Source organism: Cornus florida, unplaced genomic scaffold (genome assembly GCF_030987335.1).
Source record: "Cornus florida cultivar Cherokee Brave unplaced genomic scaffold, ASM3098733v1 CherokeeBrave_3.0.0_Hap2_Chr11, whole genome shotgun sequence".
Taxonomy (NCBI): Eukaryota; Viridiplantae; Streptophyta; class Magnoliopsida; order Cornales; family Cornaceae; genus Cornus; species Cornus florida.
The window spans coordinates 108,265,396-108,290,374 of record NW_026775581.1 but is presented as its reverse complement, the minus strand read 5'-3'; the positions used below and the strand labels follow the sequence as shown (position 1 = coordinate 108,290,374).

The following is a 24,979-nucleotide window of genomic DNA, read 5'->3' as shown; positions in this document are numbered from 1 at the left end:
TGAAGTTGAAACCATAAAAAGAAAAGAAAAAAAAACCAGAGAGCTTCTGGAATGAGAGAAAACGTGATGCGCAGAGAAGAAGAAAAAGGTAATAATATTGGCTTACAAATCATGTGGGCCCCACAGGTGAATTAAAATTTTATTTAACTTTAACATATATATATATATATATATATATATATATATATATATATATATATACACATAAAGTTAAAAACATTACAACTGATAAGGGCAATTTTGTCATTTTCATATTTTTGGCATGTCACGTCAGCAACATATGCATATTTAACGGTAACAAATGGCCAGAAGGCTACAAGTGGGTCATTTTTGCAAAAAACAAAATAGTTCAGGGGGTTAATTGTTCAAAAAATTGTTCAGGGGGGTTTTTAGGGAGAGAGAGTATAGTCCAGGGGGGTTTTTTGCACTTTACCCTAAATCATTTGCCCTCACTGGCACACTGCTCCTGCATTTACTTTTTTTCTTATCATTGTCAGATATAACCCGTTATTCATTAATCTTATCATTGTCGGATACAACACGTTGCACATTAATCGAATTCCATTTTTTAACTGTTTAATAAAAATTATGCAAAACTGATTTTTTTTTTTAAAAAAACCTTGTACTGTTACAAATAAATAAATAAAACTCTTTGAACTATTTCGGATTTCAAATCAATCATTCGTCTATACAAAGCGTTGCAAAAAAGGACTCGCTTGATCACCGAACCACATTATTATTATTATTATTATTATTATTATTATTATTATTATTTATTTTTGACTCCTAGAAGGTCAAAATTACCAAAATACCCCCACTTATTAATTTGTATTAAAGTTATAAAATATCACAATTGTACCATACTCATAATATCCTTTAGGACCATCTTGCAACTAACCAAAAGTTCAGTATTTTATTTTAACAATTTTGCCTAATAATAATAAACAACAACAATAATAATAATAGTAGTGGTGGTAGTAATAATAATAATAAATTAAAATAACTACAAAAATAAATTGCTTGAGTAGTTCATATCAAAAATAATAATAATAATAATAATAATAACAATAATAACTAATAATAGTAGTAGTAGTAGTTTCAATAAAATAATAACAAAAATAAATTGCTTGATTAGTTATTTGTAGAATTTATATACTTACAAACAGTTTATGGAATCTCATAAATTATCAAATAAATATTTCAAATAATAATAATAAGATCTAATAATGTTAGTAGTGGTGGGTGGTAGGAATAATAATAATACAGTAATAATTTAAAATAAGTTCAAAAATAAATTGCATAATTCAGGATTTGATTTGCAATCCGAGATGGTTCAGGGGGTTATTTTTCACTTTCTTGATAGTTCAGGGGAATTTTTTTGCACTTTTCCTGGGGTATAATAGTCATTCAAAAGCGTAATTTAAGCATTACTTGAAAATACACAGGTGTGCTGAAAAATATGATTTGGCAATTGAGATGGTCCTTTTTGCAACATTTTGTATAGATAAGGGGTTGATTTGCAACCCGAGATAGTCCAGAGTTATTTTTCATATTTGTAATAATACATATTTTTTTTTTACACTTTTGCTTACAATTTACCCAAAAACTAATGCCGGGGATGAATTCTTGTTATTCATAATTTATATGTTCCATTTATCGTAATTTCCTGCTTGTCAATTAATTGAATGAGCTCATAACCATTTTTTTTTTCCTTTTATTTTCTCCCTTGTTCAAATTTTTTACTCTCTCCATCCCAAAAAAAAAAAAAGAGTGTTCATGTTTTCATTTTTATTCATCCCAAAATATGTCTCATTTGAAACGTTAATATATTATCAATTTAACCTTCTTACGTTAAAAATATAAAAAATAAACACTGAGATCCCATTAGAAATAAAATTAGTAACTCATTCAACACTAATACAATTAAAAAATATTCTTTAGAAAAGTTAAATTTTTGAAAAACGAATACTTTTTTTGAAACAGAAAGAGTATTTGGTGGAAAATTTTGCTAAGGAGATAGCATAACATAATTTTGACTTAGCTCCCTAAACAAGGCATGCGAATGTGCATGTTTGTATAACACTGTTCATGTTGAGGAATTTGGAGGGGAGAGATGGTAATTGGAGATTTATCTGTATATAGTACGTATTTTTCATAAGGAACCTTTTGAGAATTAAAAGAGTTTTTTTTTTTTTTTTTAAGCTTTTGACTTGGTGTATAAGCAGGGGGACTTAGATCCTCTAAGTTAAAATTCCTCTAATTTTTATATAATAACATGCGTCTTTAAAATATATCTACGACCTATTTTAAACCATATCAGTTAATTTAATAAAATTTACAAAACTACGTAAAAACCTTTACGAAGACGTAAATATCTCTGTCCGGTAGGATCTATCATCTTTTCTCTAAAAAAAGATTGCTCCCTCTCTCTCTTTTATGAAATAATAGTATTGGCTTGGATGAAGAAAGTGGTTTGATTAAAGAAACTTGAATAGTAGTTTTAAAATTTAATACTATACAGAGTGTTTGATTAGATGAATTTTGTAAAATTTACAAAAAAATTCACATTTACCCAGGAATATATTCATTATTTTGAAATACTAAATATTTAGTTGGTAATAATTAGATGCATTTTTATACAGATTCAGATTTAAACTGAAGTATAAATAGTTAAGGTATTTTAAAAAAAATTTATCTTAAAACGGTGCACTTTCTTAACTTTTATTAAATTAGTTGAAGTGATTTAACATAAGCCGTAGATATATCTTAAATAACACATGTCATTATATAAAAAATTGATTTTAATTTGGAGGATCCAAGTCCAAAGGCAGTTGAAGAATCAATTACATATGGATTTCAAATTTCACATGATCCTTGGTTACCAGGGAAAAAGAATTTTAACGTGTCATCTCTTCCATCTGGTAATGATATTCAATTGATGGGAGATCTTATAGACGGACACATTAGACGTTGGAAGTGAGATTTGGTTTTAAATTTATTCACCCCACAGACGGTTAAAGAATTCTCCAAATTCCCATCTCTTTTGAAGATGCTCAGGACATAAAGATTTGGGGACTGACTACTGTGGGAAATTTTCAGTTAAGAGTGCTTATTTTTTAGCTTTAGATGTGTTGAAAATTTCAAATTCTTTTGCATCATCAGGGGAGGGTTGTAGCTATTCATCTCAGTTGGAAAAAAATTGGAAAGAGATTTAGCGTTTGCAAACTATCAGGAAGGTGCAGTTCTTTATATGGCAATGTGTCCACGAAAAAATTGCCGTCAATTGCAACTTAAAAAAAAGAAAAATTATAGCAGAGGTTATGTGTAAGATATATGGGATAACAGAGGAAACAGTGGACCATCTCCTGTGTTGCTGCATTTTGCTCAAAGGGTGTGAAAATTAAGCCCTTTGCGGTTGGATTTTTCAAAGTCCAATTTGACAATTTGGCAGATGAGATGGCTTGCTTTGGTTGAACTATGAAAGAATGATGATTGTTCTATGGAATGCGCAAATCTAGCAGCATACATTTACTGGCATTTGTGGAAAAACATAAACAACTTCATTTTCTCGTTCAAAATGGTGGATCCTCAAACTCTGGTTGAAAAGGCCGTTTTTAACTATTATGAATTTTCTAGAGTTTTCTTCCTAATGATTTTGTCAAAGTTAATGTTGACGCAACTTCCAGTTCTTCTTCAAAATCATGTGGGGGTGGCTATATTGCTAGAAATCATGAAGGGCGTGTTCTTAGTTTGGGCTCTTGGCTATTTCAAGATGTTTCCTCACTAGTGGTAGCTGAAGGTCTATCACTCCGAGCGATAATACAAGTTTGTTTACAATGGGGCCGGCCTAAAATTATTTTTGAAGGGGATTGTCAAACAATTATGAAGTTGTGCTCATCAAAAGAAGTTTTGGCCACGATTGTTCGCAATATCAAGGTTCTTCTTCAGCATGGAGAAGATTTTTCATTGAATCGAGTTCCACGATATTGTAATAGAGTGGCTCATGAAATATGTAAATGGTCTTTTCTTTTTAAATTTTTTGAGTCTGTATGGTCATCGGTTCCGGCTTCCGTTGGAGAAGTTTTGCTGATGATTTGTGTTAGATTTTTCTGTTTCTTTGTTCTGGTTGCCTTGGGATAAAAAATAAAAAAAAAAAATTATCTTTTTGCCTTTGGCATACAAATTGCTGGGGATTTGCAGAATATATTAATTTCATTTAATAAGAGTAATTACGCAGAGAGAGAGGTTTATGAGTTTACACGTGGTCCCTCTAACAACGCATGAAAAGGAGAGACGAAACTTCTTATTTACCCCGAAGAATTGAGAGTAGTGGAGACATTTATTAATTGTAGTACTAGGTTGGAACTGAGTGACTGAGCTGGAAGGGAGGTAACTCTGTCCACTCGCTCATCCTCCAAGCTATCTCATCGTTCATGGCGCTCCTCGTCCCTGCAGCTGCTGGGTGCGCACGACTGAGCGTGTCACTCCCGGCGCACGTTAGAGGTCACCGCCCTCTGGTCACCAGATTCACTACTCTCGCCACCCTATCACCTGCAACTCGTGGAGGCGAGGCGGTGGATTGGGCGGAGGCAACATCGAGCTTCTTCCAAGGAGACTCTAGACCCATCATGTTATTCGACGGTACATCATATTTATTACTCTATTTATGTCATTTAGATACTGTATCTACTTTTGCTATCAGTATACACATACATACATATTGTTTCAATCACATCCGAGAAATTTAATTTCTAAGGATTAACATAGAATCTCCAAACCCTAACTGCTCGTTGCAGGAACATACGAAACGTAAAGTTAGGGTTTCATTTTGATCTTTGAGGTTATGTTTGATTGAGGGTTTTGGAAACGGATTTTGAAGCCAAAAAGGATTAATTTTACAAAACTCAGTTTTGGGTAGGTAAAATGTGCTGAGGAATTTCCAATTCTCTTAAATAGTGATAGGGATTCTTTTGGTTTATGGATTTCTAATTTTAAGAACTGAAAATTTTAGAATATAGTGACCAGATACCGTAAATTTATTAAAAAAAATGGATTGCCCCCAAAATTTGGAGTCAAATGCTCATGAGTGAGCATACAAGGATAATTTTTTTCAAAAAACTTAGGTGCTCCCATACTGCACATATGCATTAGTTTCTAACTTAGAGTGAGTAAATTCTTCTTGGGACAATTTATTATTTATTGTGCAACTCAGATTCTTTAAAATGTCTTCTTATTGAATAATTTTTACTTAGTTGTTTTTAGTCCCTGCAAATGGATCATATTGTGGATTCCCATGACTAACTTCACATTTTTGCTTTTTCTGATAGGTGTATGCAACTTGTGTAATGGAGGTGTGAAGTTCGTTCGTGATAATGATCGAAATAGGTCTATACTCCTATTTGTTTTATTATTTTCTCGTATAGATTCATTTGATGATCAACTCTTCCATAACATCCAACTATACAATTTTCCCTTTTGCATTATTTTTTTCTTTCTGCTCACATTGTTCTTAGATGAAATATCAACGCCAGACACTAATAAATCATTAAATATTTGTATCTTTGGAAGATAGTTCTGCAACAGATTTTACAATGTAAGTATGCAACTAAGGATTGAAAAAGATACGGGGGAAAAACTTCAAATTACATGGTCCAAAAATAAAGTAGATAATTTTTGCTCAATTATTATTTTCTTCATGATGCTAATCTCATACAGTTAGAGTGCTTGTTAATCCTGTCTTCAGTTATGTAGCTTAAGGAAATTTTGAAAAATAAGTTTTTTCAACATGTTCCAATATTTAGCAATAACTACCAGAAGAATGCGGCGATACCTATATCTAGAAGAGGAAAATGTTTTCTAGAGTTCACTTCTGAAGACATCATTGTGCAGATTGTTGATGGAAACAAAAGCGATTTTGAAACTTATTTCCAGATATTTTCCGTGTCATTTTTCATAAAATCATCCATTCAAGAGAAAAAAGAACTCACCTTTGAATGATTTGGTTATTCATTTGTCTCAGGAGAAGACTCTAGCTTTTAATCCATCCGAATCAGCCTTAAGACACCTTTGATCTTCACCTTATGACCTAAGCAATAAACTAATAGACTTTTAGTTGGTGAAGATTAGATTTTGAGAAACTCTCAAAGTCCTCTCTAGTGTGCTAAAGAGAATGATACATAAAAAAAAAACTTTAATTAATCTCTCTATATGTGATTATCATATATATAGAACGGTACTTGGGTTAGAGGTGGAGATCAATAGGATCTCTTACTTCTAGCTCCAATTGTATTTAGGAATCCGGAGTTACTCTTAATTCCTTTACCTAGTTAATTAAAGAAATACCCATTATCCTTTTGTAACTGCACCTTACTATTAGGAAAATGATCTCAATGCCCTATCCTACTAAAAATTTGGTGATAAGCCCCTCCACTAACTAATGTCCATATGTAGCCCAAGAGAAATTAAATATTGTTCCACCTATAACATATTTACATCTTATATTCCTTGAGCACCCCAATTCAAACTTTATGATAATTGAAAATTTCTTTTCACAAGAATTTTTCAAAATAAATAATTCTGTACATACTAATAGAAAATTGTTTTAGCAATCCCATGTGTCTTCTAGTTATATTCCTTGGAGTCAACTACTTTGATGATCAAGTACTAACCTCCTGAGACAAAACACCATGTCTTACAGAAGTAAAGTGTGTTACAGTCTTCCAAATGAAGTTTTCAACTTTATCACCCCTCCAAACAATCCAAGCTAAGGGAAACCAATGTCTTAGATCTCTCCATACATGAACCCCTCTATGTACCCAAGTCACCTATATTATAACTTGAGGACATGCACACAGATCAATAACCAATGTATGAGATATGGTTTTAACTAATGAATTAAAATTGCTATATGCATGAGAATATCATGAAATTTTGCTTTTAGGGCATATAATCGCAACGAGTTCTTGCTTTGGTATATCGGAGGAAAAAAAAAAAAAATTTTGGATGCCTCGGTCTTCTTGTTCATTCTTCGGTATATCAAAAAAGAAAAAAAAAAAAAAAAAAAAAAAATTTTTGGAAGCCTCGGTCTTCTTGTTCTTGCTTTGGTATATCGGAGAAAAAAAAATATATATATTTTGGATGCCTCGGTCTTCTTGTTCATTCTTCGGTATATCAAAAAAGAAAAAAAAAAAATTTTGGATGCCTCGGTCTTCTTATTCATGCTTCGGTATATCGGAGAAAAAAAAAAAAAAAAATTTTTTTGGATGCCTCGGTCTTCTTCTTCATGCTTCGGTATAACAGCAAATAAACAATATGAGATTATAAGAAGATTGCTAGTTAAGCCCATAAAATAGTTTAGACCAAAGAAAGGATGTATTTCTGACTTTGTATATTCAACTTTACCATCGATAATGCTTTTTTAACATGTTTGAAGTTCTATTGTTTTCTTCGAAATCAATTCCTTCTTTCAATTATGCTTGTTATTAATTGTCAGAAGCATAAGGTTTGAAGCTCTACAGAGTGAAGCGGGCATGAAACTACTAAGGAGAAGTGGAAGAGCTCCTGATGATATTTCAAGTGTTGTACTTGTTGAAAAGGAAAGGTATGTGTAGAACAAGGTTCCATGGTTGTGACTAGGTGAATTGTAATTAAATTTTGAGAAAGGTGGCCTAATGCAGTTATCATCCTTAAAGTTTCTTTAAGTTAAGAACATTGTTATAGGGTAATGAACGTTATATGGAAAATTTATCTAGATTGACATAACACATTCTTTTTCTCTTTCATTTAGAAACCAAATAACTCCTATAATCTTAAATTTCTAGTACACCAGTTGCATATTCCATGTGCAACTTTTAGATAAATTGTTAAATACAAATGCATTTTCCTTTTCTTTAATACTCAGTCAATGGCAGAGAACAGGAAATAAATAAATAAATAATGACAGCTCCTTATTGTATCATAGAAAGATTGGAGTTGATGTTGTAACATCTGAGCAAAACAAATGAGCCATTGATTGTTGGAAAGAGGAAAAACGACAACAATTTTGACGCCAAAGGTTCCAAATTTCTGCTCTCCTTCATCTTCTTGAGTCTTGACATTGAACATGAGCTGCCAATATATCAAAGATTTACTTAGGAGGAAAACTTTAGAGATTTTTTTTTTAGTTGGTATTCACACACGCTTGTCTCTTTTGAAACTTGAACCCCTGACCTCCCTTTGGGACGTAAGAGGCTGATACCGCAAGGCCATTGCCCGTTGGTTTTAGATATATATATATATATATATATATATATATATATATATTTGTAAAATGTATCCAATAGGAGTGCATGAGATAAAATATTTTGAACTACAGGTCATATATTAAGTCCGAAGCTGTACTAAAGATCATGGAATACATAAACTTACCCTTCCCCCAGCTGGCATTCTTTCTTCAGTTTGTACCACTGTAAGTCATTCCTTTCTGTTATTATTATATTTTGCTACTAATGGAACCAAACCATAAATTGATCTGTAATTGCATTGTTTTTGTTATTGATGGTTGCAGTTTTATACGTGATTTTGTATATGACAATGTTGCAAATAATCGTTACACAATTTTTGGTCGCTCGGAGTCATGTGAGATATAGTACACCCAACACAGTGCTCTTTTGACGTTTATGTATGGGAAACTTCAGAGCCGAGAAGTTTTGATGTTGTATTGTTGTAAGTAGAAATATGTACAAAAATAATTGTAGTTGGTATATACAAATCATTCCCTAAAGTTGAAACTTGAAACAGAGTTTAAATTATAAGAATGAATATATTAATTAGATACAATATAAAAGGGTGATATAATGGAAGGAAATTAGCTACAAAGAAATACAATAATATGGAAGTACCAGTTGCTATGTTACTGTGAAGGACTTGGATGTTGGTCGAGCGGGAGATGTCAATTTTATCTGTATTGGGACTTATTCTAGGGGCACTAATGTGGAGGTTGGAGGTGATTGCACCATTCCATTCCAATGATGTATGCAGATGTGGTTATTCTCACTGTTCATATGTGTATATGGAGGGCAAGGTTGTTCCATCCACTAAAATGGAGTGCCCGGCATTTCAATAACGTTTTGATGTGTATATTATTTGTGTCTATCTATATACTTGGCATCCAAGACTACAAATAAAACGACTAATTAGAGAGACCTTTTTCTTGATAGAAATCATTAGTGATATAATTAGACATTACCCGTGACCTAATTAGTAGAGCGCGCTAGCTCCCAATGTGGATTTTAACTTTGATTCAAATGGAGTTCATTTACAACATTTTTATTGTCACAAGCCCTCTTTGTGACAACTGACAAGACAACATCTCCCAGACCCATCAAAGCCTTGATCCATATCACCTCCCTAAACTCCACAAACCCCTGTTTAGTTTTTCTTAAATAGAGCCCAAACGCTATTTCATTTGAAAGATTGCAATGAAGCAATTAGTTCATATTTACCTCAAACATGTATTCTTATGTGTAGTGAATAGTGATGCATTAACTTTCAAAAAAAAAAGAGAAAAGAATACTGATGCATTTATAATATTGTGTTGAATATTTTAAAAATAATTTAAGGTTAATAAGCATATTTTTTTATTTATTATTTGTAAAATAAGTCAAATATTTTTTTCGTTATCAAACAATGTATTAATTTTTTAATAAATGAAATCTACATATTTATGCACATAAAAAAAAAATAAAAAAAAATAAAAAAACAGTTTTTAAACAATGCCCAAATTATGAACTTTGTTTTTTTTTCAATCACTTGTATCATACATCTCAACTTTCTTATTTCAGTTACAAGAATAGGGCATTGTTATTTCTTTTTTAACTCCTAGCATTTACATAATATAATTGTGCTTGATAATCAGACTATAAAAATATTTCTTTTAATTTATTTGAGATTCGTTCACTACATAGAACACGAGTAGCCATTTTGTCTGACCTGCTCTGATTGTATTGGATCATCATTTTTAAAATAAATAAAATATTTTTATATTGCGTGAAGTACAAAAAAGTCCCTGTAATTTCAAAAGTGTATAAATAACACCCCTCAGGATCAAATCACATTCATGTAGTATGTAAAGTGAAGATATAAGGACTTCTGACGTTAAAAAATAAAAATAAAAAACAACAACCCTCTCTTTAATGCCAAAACTACCCTTTGTGTCTTCCGAATTTGCCCCCCTCTCAATTCTTGTATATTAACCCATTTCTCTCTCTCTCTACATCTGTCAAAGAGCCCATCCATCTTATACTTCTTCCAATATGCTATCTAAATAGATGATGAATTCATATTCAAACTATTAGAGCTATTTGAAAATTCAAGAAGTTGTTTCAGTTTAATTTAATTTAATATTATTATATCAGTTGACAGAAAACCATCACTGGATTTGTTTGAAGAAAAAGAAAAAAAAAATTGTTTTTTAGATATAACTGAAAAAAAAAATTGTTCTTTAGATATAAATATATGATGCATTAACCAGTTGACAGAAAATCCTAATGGTTCACTTAAATTCTCATTTGAATTAACTTCAGTTGGAAGAATGAACTCTTAAAACAAGAAGTTTAACCCAAAAAAAATAAAAAATGCAGAAGGTGTAGTTTATAATAGCTCAATTAAATTTTAAGTCAGCACAAAATTTTCCAAATTAATCGATCAATCCCAAAATAGACAATTCTTGAGCCAAATGGAAATAAATAACCAAAAGACTACAGATAAATTTAGTGCTTTTACTATGTCATAATGAAATTTCAAATGCAAATCATCATAAACACCCGTACAAATGATGTTTTGTTTTTTAGGCTTTCCTTTTACACCAGTGAAGATTGTACGTTTTCACCATTTCAAAATAAATAAATAAATAAATCTTGCCCTTCTCTATCTTTTTATCTTTATTTTTTCTTTTTATTTTTGTTGGCTATCCTTTTCCCTTGTACACATTAGTAAAGATTTTAGAATGTCACCAACTATTAAAATCTCTGTTTTTTTCTTTCTTCAAACATCACTTATGGTTTCTTTATATAACTCTTCATGTGTAGTTGCTGCCATTCTCTTTTCTTTTTTTTTTTTTTTTTTTTTTTTTTTTTGCCTTTCCTCGTCTATTGTTTCCATTCTTTACTTGCAGTAGGTCTCTCATTTATGAAATTTGCTGTCTGCTTTAACTTTTTAGATTGGCTGCAGTCTATACATGTGGATAGGTTTATGGGCAGAGCTTATGCACCTGCTTGGACGGTCTACGAACAATGGTAAATTGTTTCTATAATTACTCCTACATGATTAATAGTTGATAATTCAATTGGTATATATTATGTGTGTATTTTTACCCTTGATAGATGACCCTAGACTGGAGATCGAAGAACAAAAGTATTTTATTATCTGTTTTACTTTTAATTGTAATACCCAGAGTTCCTGGTGACGTTTGTTGAAAGAGTTGGTAATCGATCAGATAATTCGCAATAAATATTTCACTTTCTTTGTTAATTAATATGAGGTGATTCTTGAGTTTTTGTTAGTTTATGGCATGGTTATCAAAATCGCGATTCTGAGTCGTAAAATCGCACTCAAAATCGAGTCAAATCGCAGCAGAATCGCTCAATTGGTAGAATCGGGGGTAAAATCGGTAGAATCGTAAAATCGGAGGTAGAATCGTACGATTCTACACGATTCTATAAAATTGGTTATTTGGGCCTTTAATTTTGGGCTTTTTTATTTTTTGGTTGGTTTAGTTACAAAATAAAAGAGGCTTGGCCCAAGTATAGTATACAAAGTTAAATATTTATTCTATAAAATATAAATTATTTTTCATTAGTGGTAGAAAAAGATATATATATATATATATATATATATGTGTGTGTGTGTGTGTGTATGTATATATATCAATTATTTTTACCATGCATGTGGATGTTCCATAATATATTTTTGTGTTTAATTATAAAAAATTAAAATGATCAATTATATCTCAATGATGCATACTCATGACTAACAGGTTTAGGCAAATTTTAGTTTCATGATCAATATTTTCATTTGACTAATTTTTTTTGAAGGTTTATCATATATATTAAAAAATAAAAATAATTTAAAAACTTAAAAGACTTGCCGGATATGCCAGCCAAGGTATAATCTTGTAGTCTAAACTGATAATATAATGAGATCGAGCTAACACGTGATTCATTAATTTTATTGTGCTAACTCTTGATTTATTTCATACTTGTGACTAATAAGGTCACATATACCGTAACACTTGGATTGGTGGATAAAAAGGTCTTTTTATTTCTTCACTTTTCAAAGAAAAAAAAAAAAAAAAAAAAAAAAAAAAAAAAAGAAAGGAAATTGCATAAAGTTAAAAAAAAAAAAAAATTACTTTCTAACATTGGAGATGGATGAGTAAAGATTTGAGATTTGTAAACTCATATTATTTTGAACTACATTCTCTTTTATTTATATTCGGACTTTAAAATATTGTTAGGATTTGAGATTTGTGAACTCATGGATACGTACTATTGTATGTTTTGGCCTCATTTTTGTTATATTTTATGAATCTTATTATTTAAGAAGTTAGTTTCAATTGTTTTTTTACAATTTGATAGAATCTTACGATTCACGATCCGATTCTACGATTCCGATTCTACGGAGCCCAAAACGATTCTGCATAGAATTTTGATTTTAACAACTTGATTTATGGTCGACTGTTTGACGATTATTTGCCTTGATGCACCTTATATGAGCTGCATATTCTATTTTTTAGTACTGACTTATGGCAAAGACCCTTTAAAGTTTTCTTTTTTGTGGGTGAGATTTGATTGTTTGTTGTTGTCTTTTACGTAGTGAACGAGTACTATCTAGACTTAAAAGCTTGATTAATTATTCTCTACATGTCTGCTTAAAAGCACTATTATGTATGTCTTTACTCTTTACCTTGGATATCTACTGCTGTTGATACACATTATATATATGTTGATGATGGATTCTGCGCAACCCGGATCTGATCTAACTTCCTGGACATAGAGAAGAAAAGGTGATCCTACAAGCACCGGTGTGTTACCGATGGAGTAGGCTCCGACGAATAAGTTAGTGTGCGAACTAATCTCTTAAGAGAAATCAAGAACTTGAGTTAGGGTTTTTTGCGTACCTCCAAACGTTGATTACCCCGCCTTTTTTATAGGGCTTAGGTTAAGATGTCACGTAGAATTACCTTATTGTAATCTGTAGACTTAATCCTCATCGTAATCTGCAGAGCCTATTTCAATAGTGCGTTAATTTAGCAATCTTCCCTTAATTATGGATATTTAAATTATACATCCATCAGTTGTTCCTCGTTTCGGAGGATTGCTTGTCAAACCACCGGAACGTTAATTCCAAAATATCACACAATAATATATAGTTAGAATTGCAGAGCCTTGTCCATTAGCTTGACTTATATTGTCATTTCGCGAATACAGTCGGGGGTCATAGTATCACATTGGCAGCTCGTATATGTGGCAAGCTCGTATATTTGTCGTATATTGGCAAGCTTGTATATTTGTCGTAGTGCCACATTGGCAGCTCGTATATGTGGCAAGCTGCCATGCTGGTAGTCTACCATTATGTGGCAAGCTGCCATGCCATGCTGCCGTGGCAAGCTGTCCTGCTGGCATGCTGCCGTTATTTGGCAGGTTGCCCTGCTGGCATGCTGCCTTTATTTGGCAAGCTGTTATGCTAGCATGCTGCCGTTATTTGGCAAGCTGCCCTGCCAGCATGCTGCCGTTATTTGGCAAGCTGCCCTGTTGACATACTGCCTTTATTTGGCAAGCTGTCATGCTGGCATGCTGTCGTTATTTGGCAAGCTACCCTGCTGGCATGCTGCCTTTATTTGGCAGGCATGCTGCTTTTATTTGGCGAGCTGTCTTGCTGGCATACTGCCTTTATTTGGCAAGCTGCCCTGCTGGCATGCTGCCTTTATTTGGCAAGCTGCCCTGCTGGCATGCTGCCTTTATTTGGTAAGCTGCCTTGCTGGCATACTGCCTTTATTTGGCAAGCTGCCCTGCTGGCATGCTGCCGTTATTTTATACTTGATTTTATTGACATCTTTAGTCGGCTCGTCCCTTTAATAAGGAAAGTAGATTAAGACGAGTTTCACGTAGCTCGTAATAAGGTAAGTAGATGAATACGAGCTTCACTCAGCTCACTCTTTAACAGGGGAAGTAGATTACTATGAGCTTCACCCAGCTCACCTTTTAACGAGGGAAGTAGATTACTATGAGCTTTCACTCATCGGGGAAGTAGATTACTATGAGCTTCACCCAGCTCACCTTTTAACGAGGGAAGTAGATTACTATGAGCTTCACTCATCTCACTCTTTAACAAGGGAAGTAGATTAATACGAGCTTCACCCAGGTCACCCTTTAACAGGGGAAGTAGATTAATACGAGCTTCACCCAGGTCACCCTTTAACAGGGGAAGTAGATTACTATGAGCTTCACTCAGCTCACCCTTTAACGAGGGAAGTAGTTAACCCCTCATCTTTTTACGAGGGAAGTAGATTACTATGAGCTTCACTCATCTCACCCTTTAACAAGGGAAGTAGATTAATATGAGTTTCACCCAGGTCACCCTTTAACAGGGGAAGTAGATTAATATGAGCTTCACTCAGCTCACCCTTTAACAAGGGAAGTAGTTAACCCCTCATCTTTTTTCGAGGGAAGAAGATGAAGCTGACCCTTCATTCTTTTAAGGGGGAAAGAGGTGTGGTCTTGACATGGGAGTCATCTCCTCTGATGGTTGTCTCGGGATGTTGGCAAATCGTTGACACTTGTCGCACTTTTTAACGAAGTCAAGTGCATCTTTCTGCATAGTGGGCCAATAGTATCCTAGTCGGATGGCTTTGTTAGCAAGTGACCTACCCCCAGCATGGTTTCCAAAAACTCCTAGGTGGATCTCCCTTAAAATGTAGTCAGCTTCCTCGCTAGAAACGCATCGTAAATACGGCATGGAGAAGTTTCTCTTGTAAAGCACCACTTTGATAAGCGTATACCTAGCTGCCCGCATCTTGACCTTTCGAGCTTCTGCTCGGTCTGTTGGTAGCACCCCATCCTTGATATATCTGATGATAGGATCTGCCCATTCCACACTCAATATCGCTTGTTGTACTTCAATTTGTCTCTCCTGAGATATAGATGGTTCTTCCAAATATTCCAGTGGTATATTCTTATTGATCTCAGGTTCAATGCAGTAGCTAGCCGGGCTAAAGTGTCTGCTTTCCCATTCTCTTCTCGTGGTATTTGATGAATTGAGAATCTTTGGAAGTGATTCTTTAATTCCTTCACCTTTTGTAGGTAACTCTTCATCTTCTCGTCTCGTGCCTCATATTCCGCTTGAACTTGTCCAGCGACCAGCTCGGAGTCGGTGTACATATTTAATTGCTCAACCCCTAGGGCATTTGCCACTTTTAATCCTGCTACCAAGGCTTCGTACTCTGCTTTGTTGTTGGTTGCTTTGAAACCAAACCGAAGTGCGTACTGTATACTTTTTCCCTCTGGGGAGACAAGAACAAGCCCGGCTCCACTAACCTGAACATTAGATGACCCATCCACGAACAAGTCCCAGACTACTTCTGGGCCCATCTGCTCACTTAAACCTGGTTCTGTCGAAAATTGGGGTTGTTTCTCCTCTTCTGGAGGGGTAAACTCAGCTAAGAAATGAGCCAACACCTGAGCCTTTACTGCTGTTCTTGGCTTATACTGAATATCGAACTCTTCTAACTCTACTGACCACTTCATCAGTCGACCAGAGCTTTCTGGCTTGTATAGGACCTGTCGAAGGGGTTGATCTGTTAGGACCATTATCGTATGTGCTTGAAAGTATGGTCTCAGTTTCCTGGCGGACACAATTAAAGCAAAGGCCAACTGTTCCATCTTTGGATATCTTTCCTCCGCACCCCTAAGTGCTCTGCTCACGAAGTATACTGACCTTTGGACCCCTTCTTCTTCTCGTATCAGAGCTGAACTGACAGCTGTCGTGGAGACTGCAAGGTATATGTATAGTTCCTCTCCCGGTATGGTTCGAGACACTAGTGGGGGAGAACTAAGGTATTGCTTTAGTTCTTTGAACGCCTACTTACACTCTGGGGTCCATTCCAACGCCTTCCTTAGCACACGAAAGAAAGGTAGACACCTGTCAGTTGATCGAGAGATTAGCCTACTCAAGGCAGCAATCTTCCCTGTTAGTCATTGTAGATCCTTGGTTGATCTTGGCGATCTCATGTCAATGACTGCTCGGATCTTCTCTGGATTGGCCTCAATTCCTCTTCTGCTCACCATATATCCTAAAAACTTTCCTGAGGAAACCCCAAAGGCACACTTGCTGGGGTTGAGTTTCATTTTATGCCTCCTAAGTACCTCGAAGGTCTCCTGCAGGTCAGTCAAATGGTCTTCAGCTTTTAAGCTTTTCACCAACATGTCATCAACATATACCTCCATGTTTCTACCAATTTGATGCTTAAACATTGCATTCACTAGCCTTTGGTATGTTGCACCAGCGTTCTTGAGCCCAAACGGCATTACTTTGTAACAGTACAAACCTCTATCAGTGATGAAGGCCATTTTTTCTTTATCTGAGGTGTACATAGATATCTGGTTGTATCCAAAATATGCATCCATGAAACTTAATAGTTCGTGTCCAGCCGTTCCCTCAACGAGCATATCGATTCTTGGGAGAGGAAAGCTGTCATTCGGGCAAGCTTTGTTAAGGTCGGTGAAATCCACACATAGCCTCCACTTTCCATTTGCCTTCTTCACTAAGACCACATTTTCCAGCCAGTCGTGGTAGTACACCTCGTGAATAAAGTCGACTTTTAAGAGCTTTTTCACCTCTTCTGATATAGCCTGATTCCTTTCTGGAACGAAAGTCCTCCTCTTTTGTCTGACAGGTTTAAAGTCAGGATTTACATTTAAGCAGTGCTCCATGATAGTGGGGTCTATACCCGGCATGTCTTCATGCAAATACGTCTCGATTCTTCCTGAGGAATTGAGTAAGTTCATCTTTGATACCTGGGGGGAGTAAAGACCCTATACTCACTTTTTTCTCGGGCTCACCATCACCAAGGATGACCTCTTCTAGCTCTTCTGTAGGTTCCGCTCTATGAAAGTCTGGTCTATCTTTCCCTTCCAGCCCTTCAATCGTAAATGCCTCTTGCGATTTTGTTTTTTGAGAGAGGCGACATAACATTCGCGAGCTATTGTTTGGTCCCCTCTTAGCTCTCCCATACCATATTCAGTTGGGAAACGCATCAGGAGATGGTAAGTGGACGTGATTGATTTCATGGCATTCAATGTTATCCTCCCCAGGATAAAATTATATGATGATGGGCAATCCACCACTACAAAGTCCACCATTACAGTGACCTGCTTTGGATTGGCTCCTGCAGTAACTGGAAGGGTAACTGCCCCTAATGGATATACTTTGTCGCCTGAAAATCCCACCAGTGGTGACTTCATGGGTCGGAGCTTCTCTCGGCCAATTTTCAATTTCTCGTACGCCCTAAGAAATAGTATGTCAGCCGAGCTACCATTGTCTATCAGTATTCGTCGAACAGTAAAATTAGCAACGACCATGGAAACTACCAGAGGGTCATCATGGGGCTGGTGAATTCCCTTGTCATCTTCTTCAGAAAAGGTTATGACCGGCTCCTCAACTCGAGGTAATGTTGGAGGACTTGTCATTCCAACTTCATTCACCTCTAAAAAACTCCGAATTCTCCTAGCATGAGCCCTCCGAGCCGAACTTGTCTCACCACCACCAGCGAAGCCACCCGATATAACTTTGATCTCACCCATTGGTTGATGTTGAGGAGGGCGATCATCTCGGCCCTCCCGGGCTGGGTTGGAGCCTCCTTTTCCATTTCTAGTTGTGAATTTGCGTAAATGACCTTTACGAACAAGGTTCTCGATCTGGTTTTTGAGGTCGAAACAATCTTCTGTGTTATGTCCATGGTCCCGGTGAAACCTACAGTATTTACCTAGAGACCTCTTTGTTGGATCAGCTTTTAGCTTTGGCGGCCATTTCAATGATGTGTTATCTTGAATCTGCAGAAAGACTGGCTCTACAGATGTATTTAGGGGGTATAGTTATTATACCTGCCTGGGCTCACTGGGCGGCAAGACGATCTGTCAGCCTAGTTGTTTGAGAATTTCTTGTACTTCGATTCCTTTTCCTCCCTAGTGTTAGGTGTTGGCCTCTTCTTCTCCGACCTCTTATCTTTACCATCTTTGTTTTTTCGTGCATTCATAGCATCCTCAGCGTTCATGTGCTTCCACGCTCTAACCATCAACTTTGTCATGCTTGTAGGGGCTTCTTTTGATAAGGAAAATAGGAACTTAGAAGTCTGTAGTCCTCCCATAAAGGCTGTGAAGGCAACCTTGTCGTCCACCTCTTCTACCTGCAGCATATCAACGTTAAAACGACTTATGTAACCACGGAGAGGCTTTCCCTTCTGCTATTTCACATTCAATAAGTGTGTTGCTGTCTCCTATGCCTCTGCCCAGCGATGAAGTGTCCAATGAATTGTTTGCTCAACTCATTAAAGATTTCAATGGAGCCTGGCTTTAATTTATTGAACCAAAGACGAGCCCAACCCTTTAGTGTGGTAGGGAAAGCCCTGCACATAATCTCATCCGGCACAACTTGCAAATACATAAGAGCTTTGTAGGTCTCTAAATGATCGAGAGGGTCCCGCGTCCCATCGAAGCTCTCAAGAGTTGGCATCTTAAATTTGCTAGGTGGAGGACAACTCATAACATAACAGCGAGGCTAAATGTTAGGTTGGTCTTCTGTACCAGATCGTTCACTGTGGCCTGGCCCTTCCCTTTCATTGCTAGCATGACGTCTTTGACCCTAGTTCTCAGATCTTGCATCTACAGATTGAAATAAGTGACGTCTTCAATCTTGTCACCAACACAACCAGAGGTACCTGCACGGAGCCTGGTATAATTCCGTTCAAGAGACCGATGGTGATGGCTGCTCTGTTGACCCCCTATTTGACTAAGCTCAGCGTCGTTGTCAATCCTACGGGAGTCATTATTGGGTACTTCATTATTCTCCACCTCATTAAGGTCGGCTAAGCGTTGTAGAATCATTGAATTTTTCTGGACTAATTGGTTCATTCCCTTATTTAAGGTTTAAACCTATTGTTCCAACGCTGTGACGCGTTCCTGATCGTTTGGGACGGCGGGGGGTTACCTCGTCGAGTCCCTTTGATCAGAAGTTTGCAACGCTTCGTATTCGCCAGCAACCAGACCAGATCGCAATCGAACCATACTTTATTTAGAGAACTAAAATCGTTCCCACAGACGGCGCCAACTGTTGATGATGGATTCTGCGCAACCCGGATGTGATCTAACTTCCTGGACAGAGAGAAGAAAAGGTGATCCTACAAGCACCGGTGTGTTACCGGTGGAGTAGGCTCCGACGAATAAGTCAGTGTGCGAACTAATCTCTTAAGAGAAATCAAGAACTTGAGTTAGGGTTTTTTGCATACCTCCAAACGTTGATTACCCCGCTTTTTTTATAGAGCTTAGGTTAAGATGTCACGTAGAATTACCTTATTGTAATCTGTAGACTTAATCATTATCGTAATCTTTAATCCTTATCACAATCTTTAATCCTTATCGTAATCTGTAAAGCCTATCTCAATCTGTAATCATTATCGTAATCTGTAGAGCCTATCTCAATAGTGCGTTAATTTAGCAATCTTCCCTTAATTATGGATATTTAAATTATACATCCATCAATATATATATAATAAATACAAGGACTGACTTGGGAATCATCCGCCACACCATCTCCAATTGCTCCACCAATATTTTAGCCGTTAACTGAAGATATTTTGCAGATTCATTGGGTTAGGCTTTTTCTGTGGGCCAAAGGCCTTCTTGGGCTTGTATGCCTTTTATTAGGCTATTCGGGCCTTCAGCCTATCATGTAATTTATTTTTTTTAATATAATTTGCTTAATCTTTCAAAAAAAAAAAGAAAAAAAAAAGGGATAAACATTCACACTAAAAACACTGTTGATCTGTTCCACGGCTTGATCCCAACATAAATATGCTTAAAACTAAGAATATGGTAATATGGGAGCCAGGAAACCCTAGTAAATAAAAAATGTCTATAGCAAGCTGAACATTATTTACTTCTCTATTTATTTCTTTTTTTCATAAAATTCAATATATGCATTAGTAAAAGTAAATAATATTACATGAACACAGAATATAATATTAAAGTAACAGAAAAAAAAAAAAAAAAAAAAAAATATCTCTGTAATTTTGAAACAAGCAGATGCTAATACACACTCCATTATTTTTTGGCTCACTTGAATCTCTCTGTTCTACAACAAAAACAGAGTGAGCAGAGAACTATAGAAAAACAAAGACTTGATGTGATTTGCAGAAATTCAGTGTATCTTTGTGAACAAATTTATCAAGCATAATAATAAATGGAATGTTTAATAAAATCGCATGAGTTTTGATTCATGTGGACAAATTGAAGACCTGCCATTTAAAGCAATTAACACAATATCTGAGTGACTAAAATTCATTAAAATGTCAGTTATTTACCGCAGAAAGACTGCAAATCCATATTGGGAAGGGTGTCCTGCAGGCCGCAGCTAGTTCTAAGGCCACCATTGACTCCTATGGTTGAGTGATATATATATATATCCACACGGAAAAAAAAATGGAAATATATATATATCTTTTACAATCGAAAACATAAGATTGAATGTGACGCCATAAATTCATATGATAGATAAATTGGCAGTATGATGGCATCAAAGAAAACAAAGAGGTTGATTAGTGATAGTAGTAGAATATATTGAGGAAATTTTATTCAAAATGAGAGGGATTCGGTTTGTGGTTGTAATAAATCATGATATCAAAGAAATAAAATGAAATTTATATTCTTAATTAATTAGTGATAGTAGTAGAAAAAAAAAATTATGACACTAGTGGATTTTTCAATGATAGAGAATGATCAACAAGATATAGCTTGATTCATAGTTCGTGATACAATAGATATTGTGTTTGGAGGATTTGATATTTTTCCGAGATTACTGGCCTAACAACAGATATAATGAAATCCAAAAACATAAATCTGTATTAATAAAAATGATTAAACATCAATTTCATAAAATTTGCAAGCTAACAAGATCCATTTCAGCTTTCTAAGCTCGAAGCCACCACCACAACCAACAAGAAGTGACAAAGGTCCACTATGGCAGTAGGCATTTCACAGCAGGTTTAGTATGCGTAGCTCTTCCATGAGCATTGAAGCAGCTTGCATAAACTGGCCTCCCTTGAACTGCAGGTTTTATATAAACGCGGTCAAGTACAATGTTGGTGCACGCAGCACTCTGACTGCAACTCAAATCTATCGCCTTGTCCGACGCTGATGTGCCACTAATTCCAGTATACGATATGTCACTCAGCTTAAGCGCGGATGTCTTGATCACCATTGTAAACCAGAGATGAAAAACAAATTATAATGTTAGTATTTGTAAAAGTGAGTCACGGTTTCAAAACATGACATTTATTATGGGACGGAGAGAGTACTACTTTTCTCAATTGGACATTAAAATTGTACAGTCTTACATGGTTTTGGCAATTGACTCGACTAGGACAGTAATATTGGTCAATTATGATGGGGCTATTAGCTGCAATGAACTTGATATTCTGGAATGAGATCTTCCTGGCATATCCACTCCCTCCCTGCAGAACAAGTAGGCATATATATATATATATATAACTTCGAAACTTATGTATATAAACAAAAATTATATAAATCATATGAAAAAATGCAAGTGGTTAGTTAATTATTCCCAATTTGAATCATATACCTGCCAAGTCTTAATCCTTACTCCAGTTAAAGTTCCTTTGATTGTACAATTCCGAACATGTACATCTTCCACCACGTCGTACCCTCCATTCCCCAAGGCTCCAATGCTACACTCAATACACATTTCTTTTCATAAACTAACATTCTAAGCATTGTAAATGTAAAATCCAAGAAAAGGGATTGAAAAACTGCATATTTTAGTCATTTTGGTCCCCCAAATTACTGTGATTCACTTGTACTGAGTTGTTGCATTTATATTTGAAGTTGTGATCAGAAACACACACACACATAGTAATACTACTAACCTAATACCATGGCCTGGTCCACAATAAACACCAGTGATGTTGATATTCGATGAGCCCCCACCAATGGCAATGCAGTCGTCGCCTAAGGTTAATGTCGAAAAGTAGCAAGAATGACATAGCACATACATAATAATGCAGAAAAAAAAAAGATATATAGGAGAGTGGAGAGAATGTGAAGAAAATACCAGTTCCTATGTTAAGATTACGAATTTGGACATTTTTTGAACCGGAGATGTCAATGCCATCAGTGTTGGGGCTTGTTTCGGGGGCAAGTATCCGAAGGTTAGATATGATTGCACCAGTGCAGGAGGTAAGTATTATATGGACTCTTGGGCTGTTGAGATGTGTTAGTCCATTGAGCCGAAGATTGTTACATCTATAAAATGTTAGTGCCTGTACATAACAAAACATAACAAATATGAGCATTTCACTAGTGATAAACATTCTTAATGCTCTGTTTGGTCATCAAAAATGGCTTTCACTTACAGTTGGTGCCTTGCAATTTTGACCCTGATCACATATAGCAATATATAAGAGAGCTTGCACAAATAATGCGTGAGACATTTAAATAAAACAATGTAAGCAACATTGTAGCAGTGAATTACATTCTGTAAGCAAGGCTGTGGCCACCAAACAGAGCCTCTGCCATCAATGTGTCCTTGTCCACTGACAGTAAGCCCATTGACATTAGAGAAGGCCAGCCACCTGTTAGTCGCCTTACCATTCCATGCCGATTTTTGGTTAGGTGCAACTATGTTTCCTGAAACCTGCAGGAGAATTTCATCATTATAAATCTCCACTAATTGGTTGAATTTATTCTTCATTTACTTAGGGTATGCTATTGTTGGCCTCTTTAAGATTATGGCCTCAAGGTGTTCTTGTGACATCCAATTTTTTAATGAAGCAACATATATATAAATTGAAAGGAGCTACAATAACTTCCTGATCACCATACAGATTAGCATTAATATATATATAGTACCTGGACATGGATTTTGAAGGACTTGCATGGACCACTGAATGTTACAGGGTTCAACAGGAATGACTTCTTGGCTGGTATAATGAGAATAGGCCTGCTTGTTTGAACTTGGCAAACTGCTTTCCATGCCTTGATAAATGCCTATACATATTATGCATTGTAATTTATACATATTAATTCAGAGTATGATTTGAAATGGCACAAATTATGTTACAAAAAAACTCTTCAAAAACCCTTCTAGGAGCGATTTTCGCATGACCAATAAAAAAAACATTTTGGCATAGATTTTGTGACTTCTGTTTTAATTGATGGACTAACAAAAGAAACATTGCAAGAACAAGTTGAAGTAACAACATTTACCAAGAGGAGTGCCTTTATTCAAGGTTTTCAAGGTCAAGGATGCAAAGCTTTTCAGAAAATTTCAAATTCTTTTGAACACACACACAGACACACACATACAGAGACAGGCAGACAGAGAGAGAGAGAGATACAGACTTGAGAATCATCAGTTTTTCCATTTCCAACTGCTCCATACTCGATGACATTGAAATATCCTGAGGGTGTCGTGGTGCTCAAACCGGACGACACCATGGACAAAATCAAGAATATGATCAAATAATCCTGCATAAGAGACATCCCCAACCATGAGAACATATCATATTACCATACACTATTGTCACACACACACGCACATATATATAATCTTTTGTGGAGTACTCTATATATTAACTCTTTCAGAAGATGTATTAAACGGTAGCAAAACATAAATCATTAGCTACTATCACCCCAAAATTAAGATAATTAACTAATCACCCTCCAATTATAAACTCTGCTTAATTCTGTTTATTGTAATAATAAATGCTCATAACATAAAAACCTCACCATTCTATCAAACATGGAAATTAAGCAAGCATCGATACAACAAAATAACAGCTTTAATTATATGTTTCCTTTAGTTCCCTCTTGACATCTTCCTTTTATAAGCACCGATGATCGAAATTAAGTATTGAATTGGCATATTCTTGTGATCTAATAACTTGTTTTAGAAGTTCATTATAATTCTTTTTACATAAAATGATCATTTGAAGTCCCTGTACGTAGTATTTTGTATTTGAATGTGCATGGTTTGATTAATTAAATAAGTTGCATGTTAGCATAATCTCAGCATGAAGTAACTTGCTATGTAAGTCCCTTCTTAATTACTTAAATGTAAATATGTACTGATCGATCATAATAAATTCACAATGTCAAGTACGTACTATGGATATATCACATGGTTGAGAAACCTTCATTCTAAACGTAAAACAAGAGTTGGAAACACATGGCGGGAAAAAAGAAAATAATTTTTTTTTTTTTTCACATTGGATCTATAACCCATATATGTTTTGATCATGATGATTATTGATTAATTAAGAACCCTTTGAACACAATCAACCTTGCTTCTCTTGGTTTTAGCTTCTAAGGCTATATATATATATGTAAGGAAGCTAACAATACAAGGAATAAATTGAAAAATCAAATAGTGGTTTCCATCGGATTATATATATTATAATACATGTCTCTCTTTTGGTGTATATAACTATATTTTGCCTTCAATTTGACCCTAAAACCGATCTTGCACATGGACAGGACCATTATATATATAGCTATACATGTGCTAGTTTCTATACTGGTACTCAATTCTTTTAGCCAATCGGAAAGTCACACGTGGCACTATGTGGCAAATTTCAATCAGACAAATTTATGGCCATAGCAGAAGAAGTTTTTTCAAACTTTATCGATCAGACACATTTATGGCCTATATATCG

General features: G+C 35.3%; 3 protein-coding genes across 5 annotated transcripts; 1 reads left to right on the top strand and 2 right to left on the bottom strand.

Moving 5' to 3' along the window:
* The first annotated feature begins 4,330 nt into the window (after positions 1–4,330).
* On the top strand, positions 4,331–11,508 carry LOC132287179 (DCC family protein At1g52590, chloroplastic). 3 transcript variants are annotated; one of them, XM_059789710.1, is made up of 6 exons: positions 4,331–4,641; positions 5,328–5,385; positions 7,493–7,600; positions 8,354–8,446; positions 11,198–11,273; positions 11,361–11,508. In XM_059789710.1, the coding sequence occupies exons 1-5, from the start codon at positions 4,434–4,436 to the stop codon at positions 11,223–11,225; spliced, it is 495 nt and encodes a 164-aa protein (XP_059645693.1). In that variant the 5' UTR covers positions 4,331–4,433; the 3' UTR covers positions 11,226–11,273; positions 11,361–11,508. The 3 variants fall into 3 exon arrangements, with proteins under 3 accessions (XP_059645693.1, XP_059645692.1, XP_059645691.1); XM_059789709.1 differs by having other exon boundaries at positions 11,198–11,508; XM_059789708.1 differs by lacking the exons at positions 11,198–11,273; positions 11,361–11,508 and adding an exon at positions 8,546–9,180 and having other exon boundaries at positions 4,332–4,641.
* A 5,609-nt stretch (positions 11,509–17,117) lies between these two features.
* LOC132281816 (uncharacterized) lies at positions 17,118–20,680 on the bottom strand. Its single transcript, XM_059783484.1, has 5 exons — positions 20,612–20,680; positions 20,368–20,382; positions 18,837–18,914; positions 18,265–18,439; positions 17,118–18,103 (listed from the first exon to the last, which is right to left on the bottom strand). The coding sequence occupies exons 1-5, from the start codon at positions 20,678–20,680 to the stop codon at positions 17,118–17,120; spliced, it is 1,323 nt and encodes a 440-aa protein (XP_059639467.1).
* A 584-nt stretch (positions 20,681–21,264) lies between these two features.
* On the bottom strand, positions 21,265–23,807 carry LOC132281815 (probable polygalacturonase At3g15720). Its single transcript, XM_059783483.1, has 9 exons — positions 23,667–23,807; positions 23,175–23,312; positions 22,798–22,959; positions 22,679–22,702; positions 22,378–22,585; positions 22,193–22,274; positions 21,889–21,994; positions 21,644–21,760; positions 21,265–21,495 (listed from the first exon to the last, which is right to left on the bottom strand). The coding sequence occupies exons 1-9, from the start codon at positions 23,805–23,807 to the stop codon at positions 21,265–21,267; spliced, it is 1,209 nt and encodes a 402-aa protein (XP_059639466.1).
* Between the last annotated feature and the right edge of the window lie 1,172 nt (positions 23,808–24,979).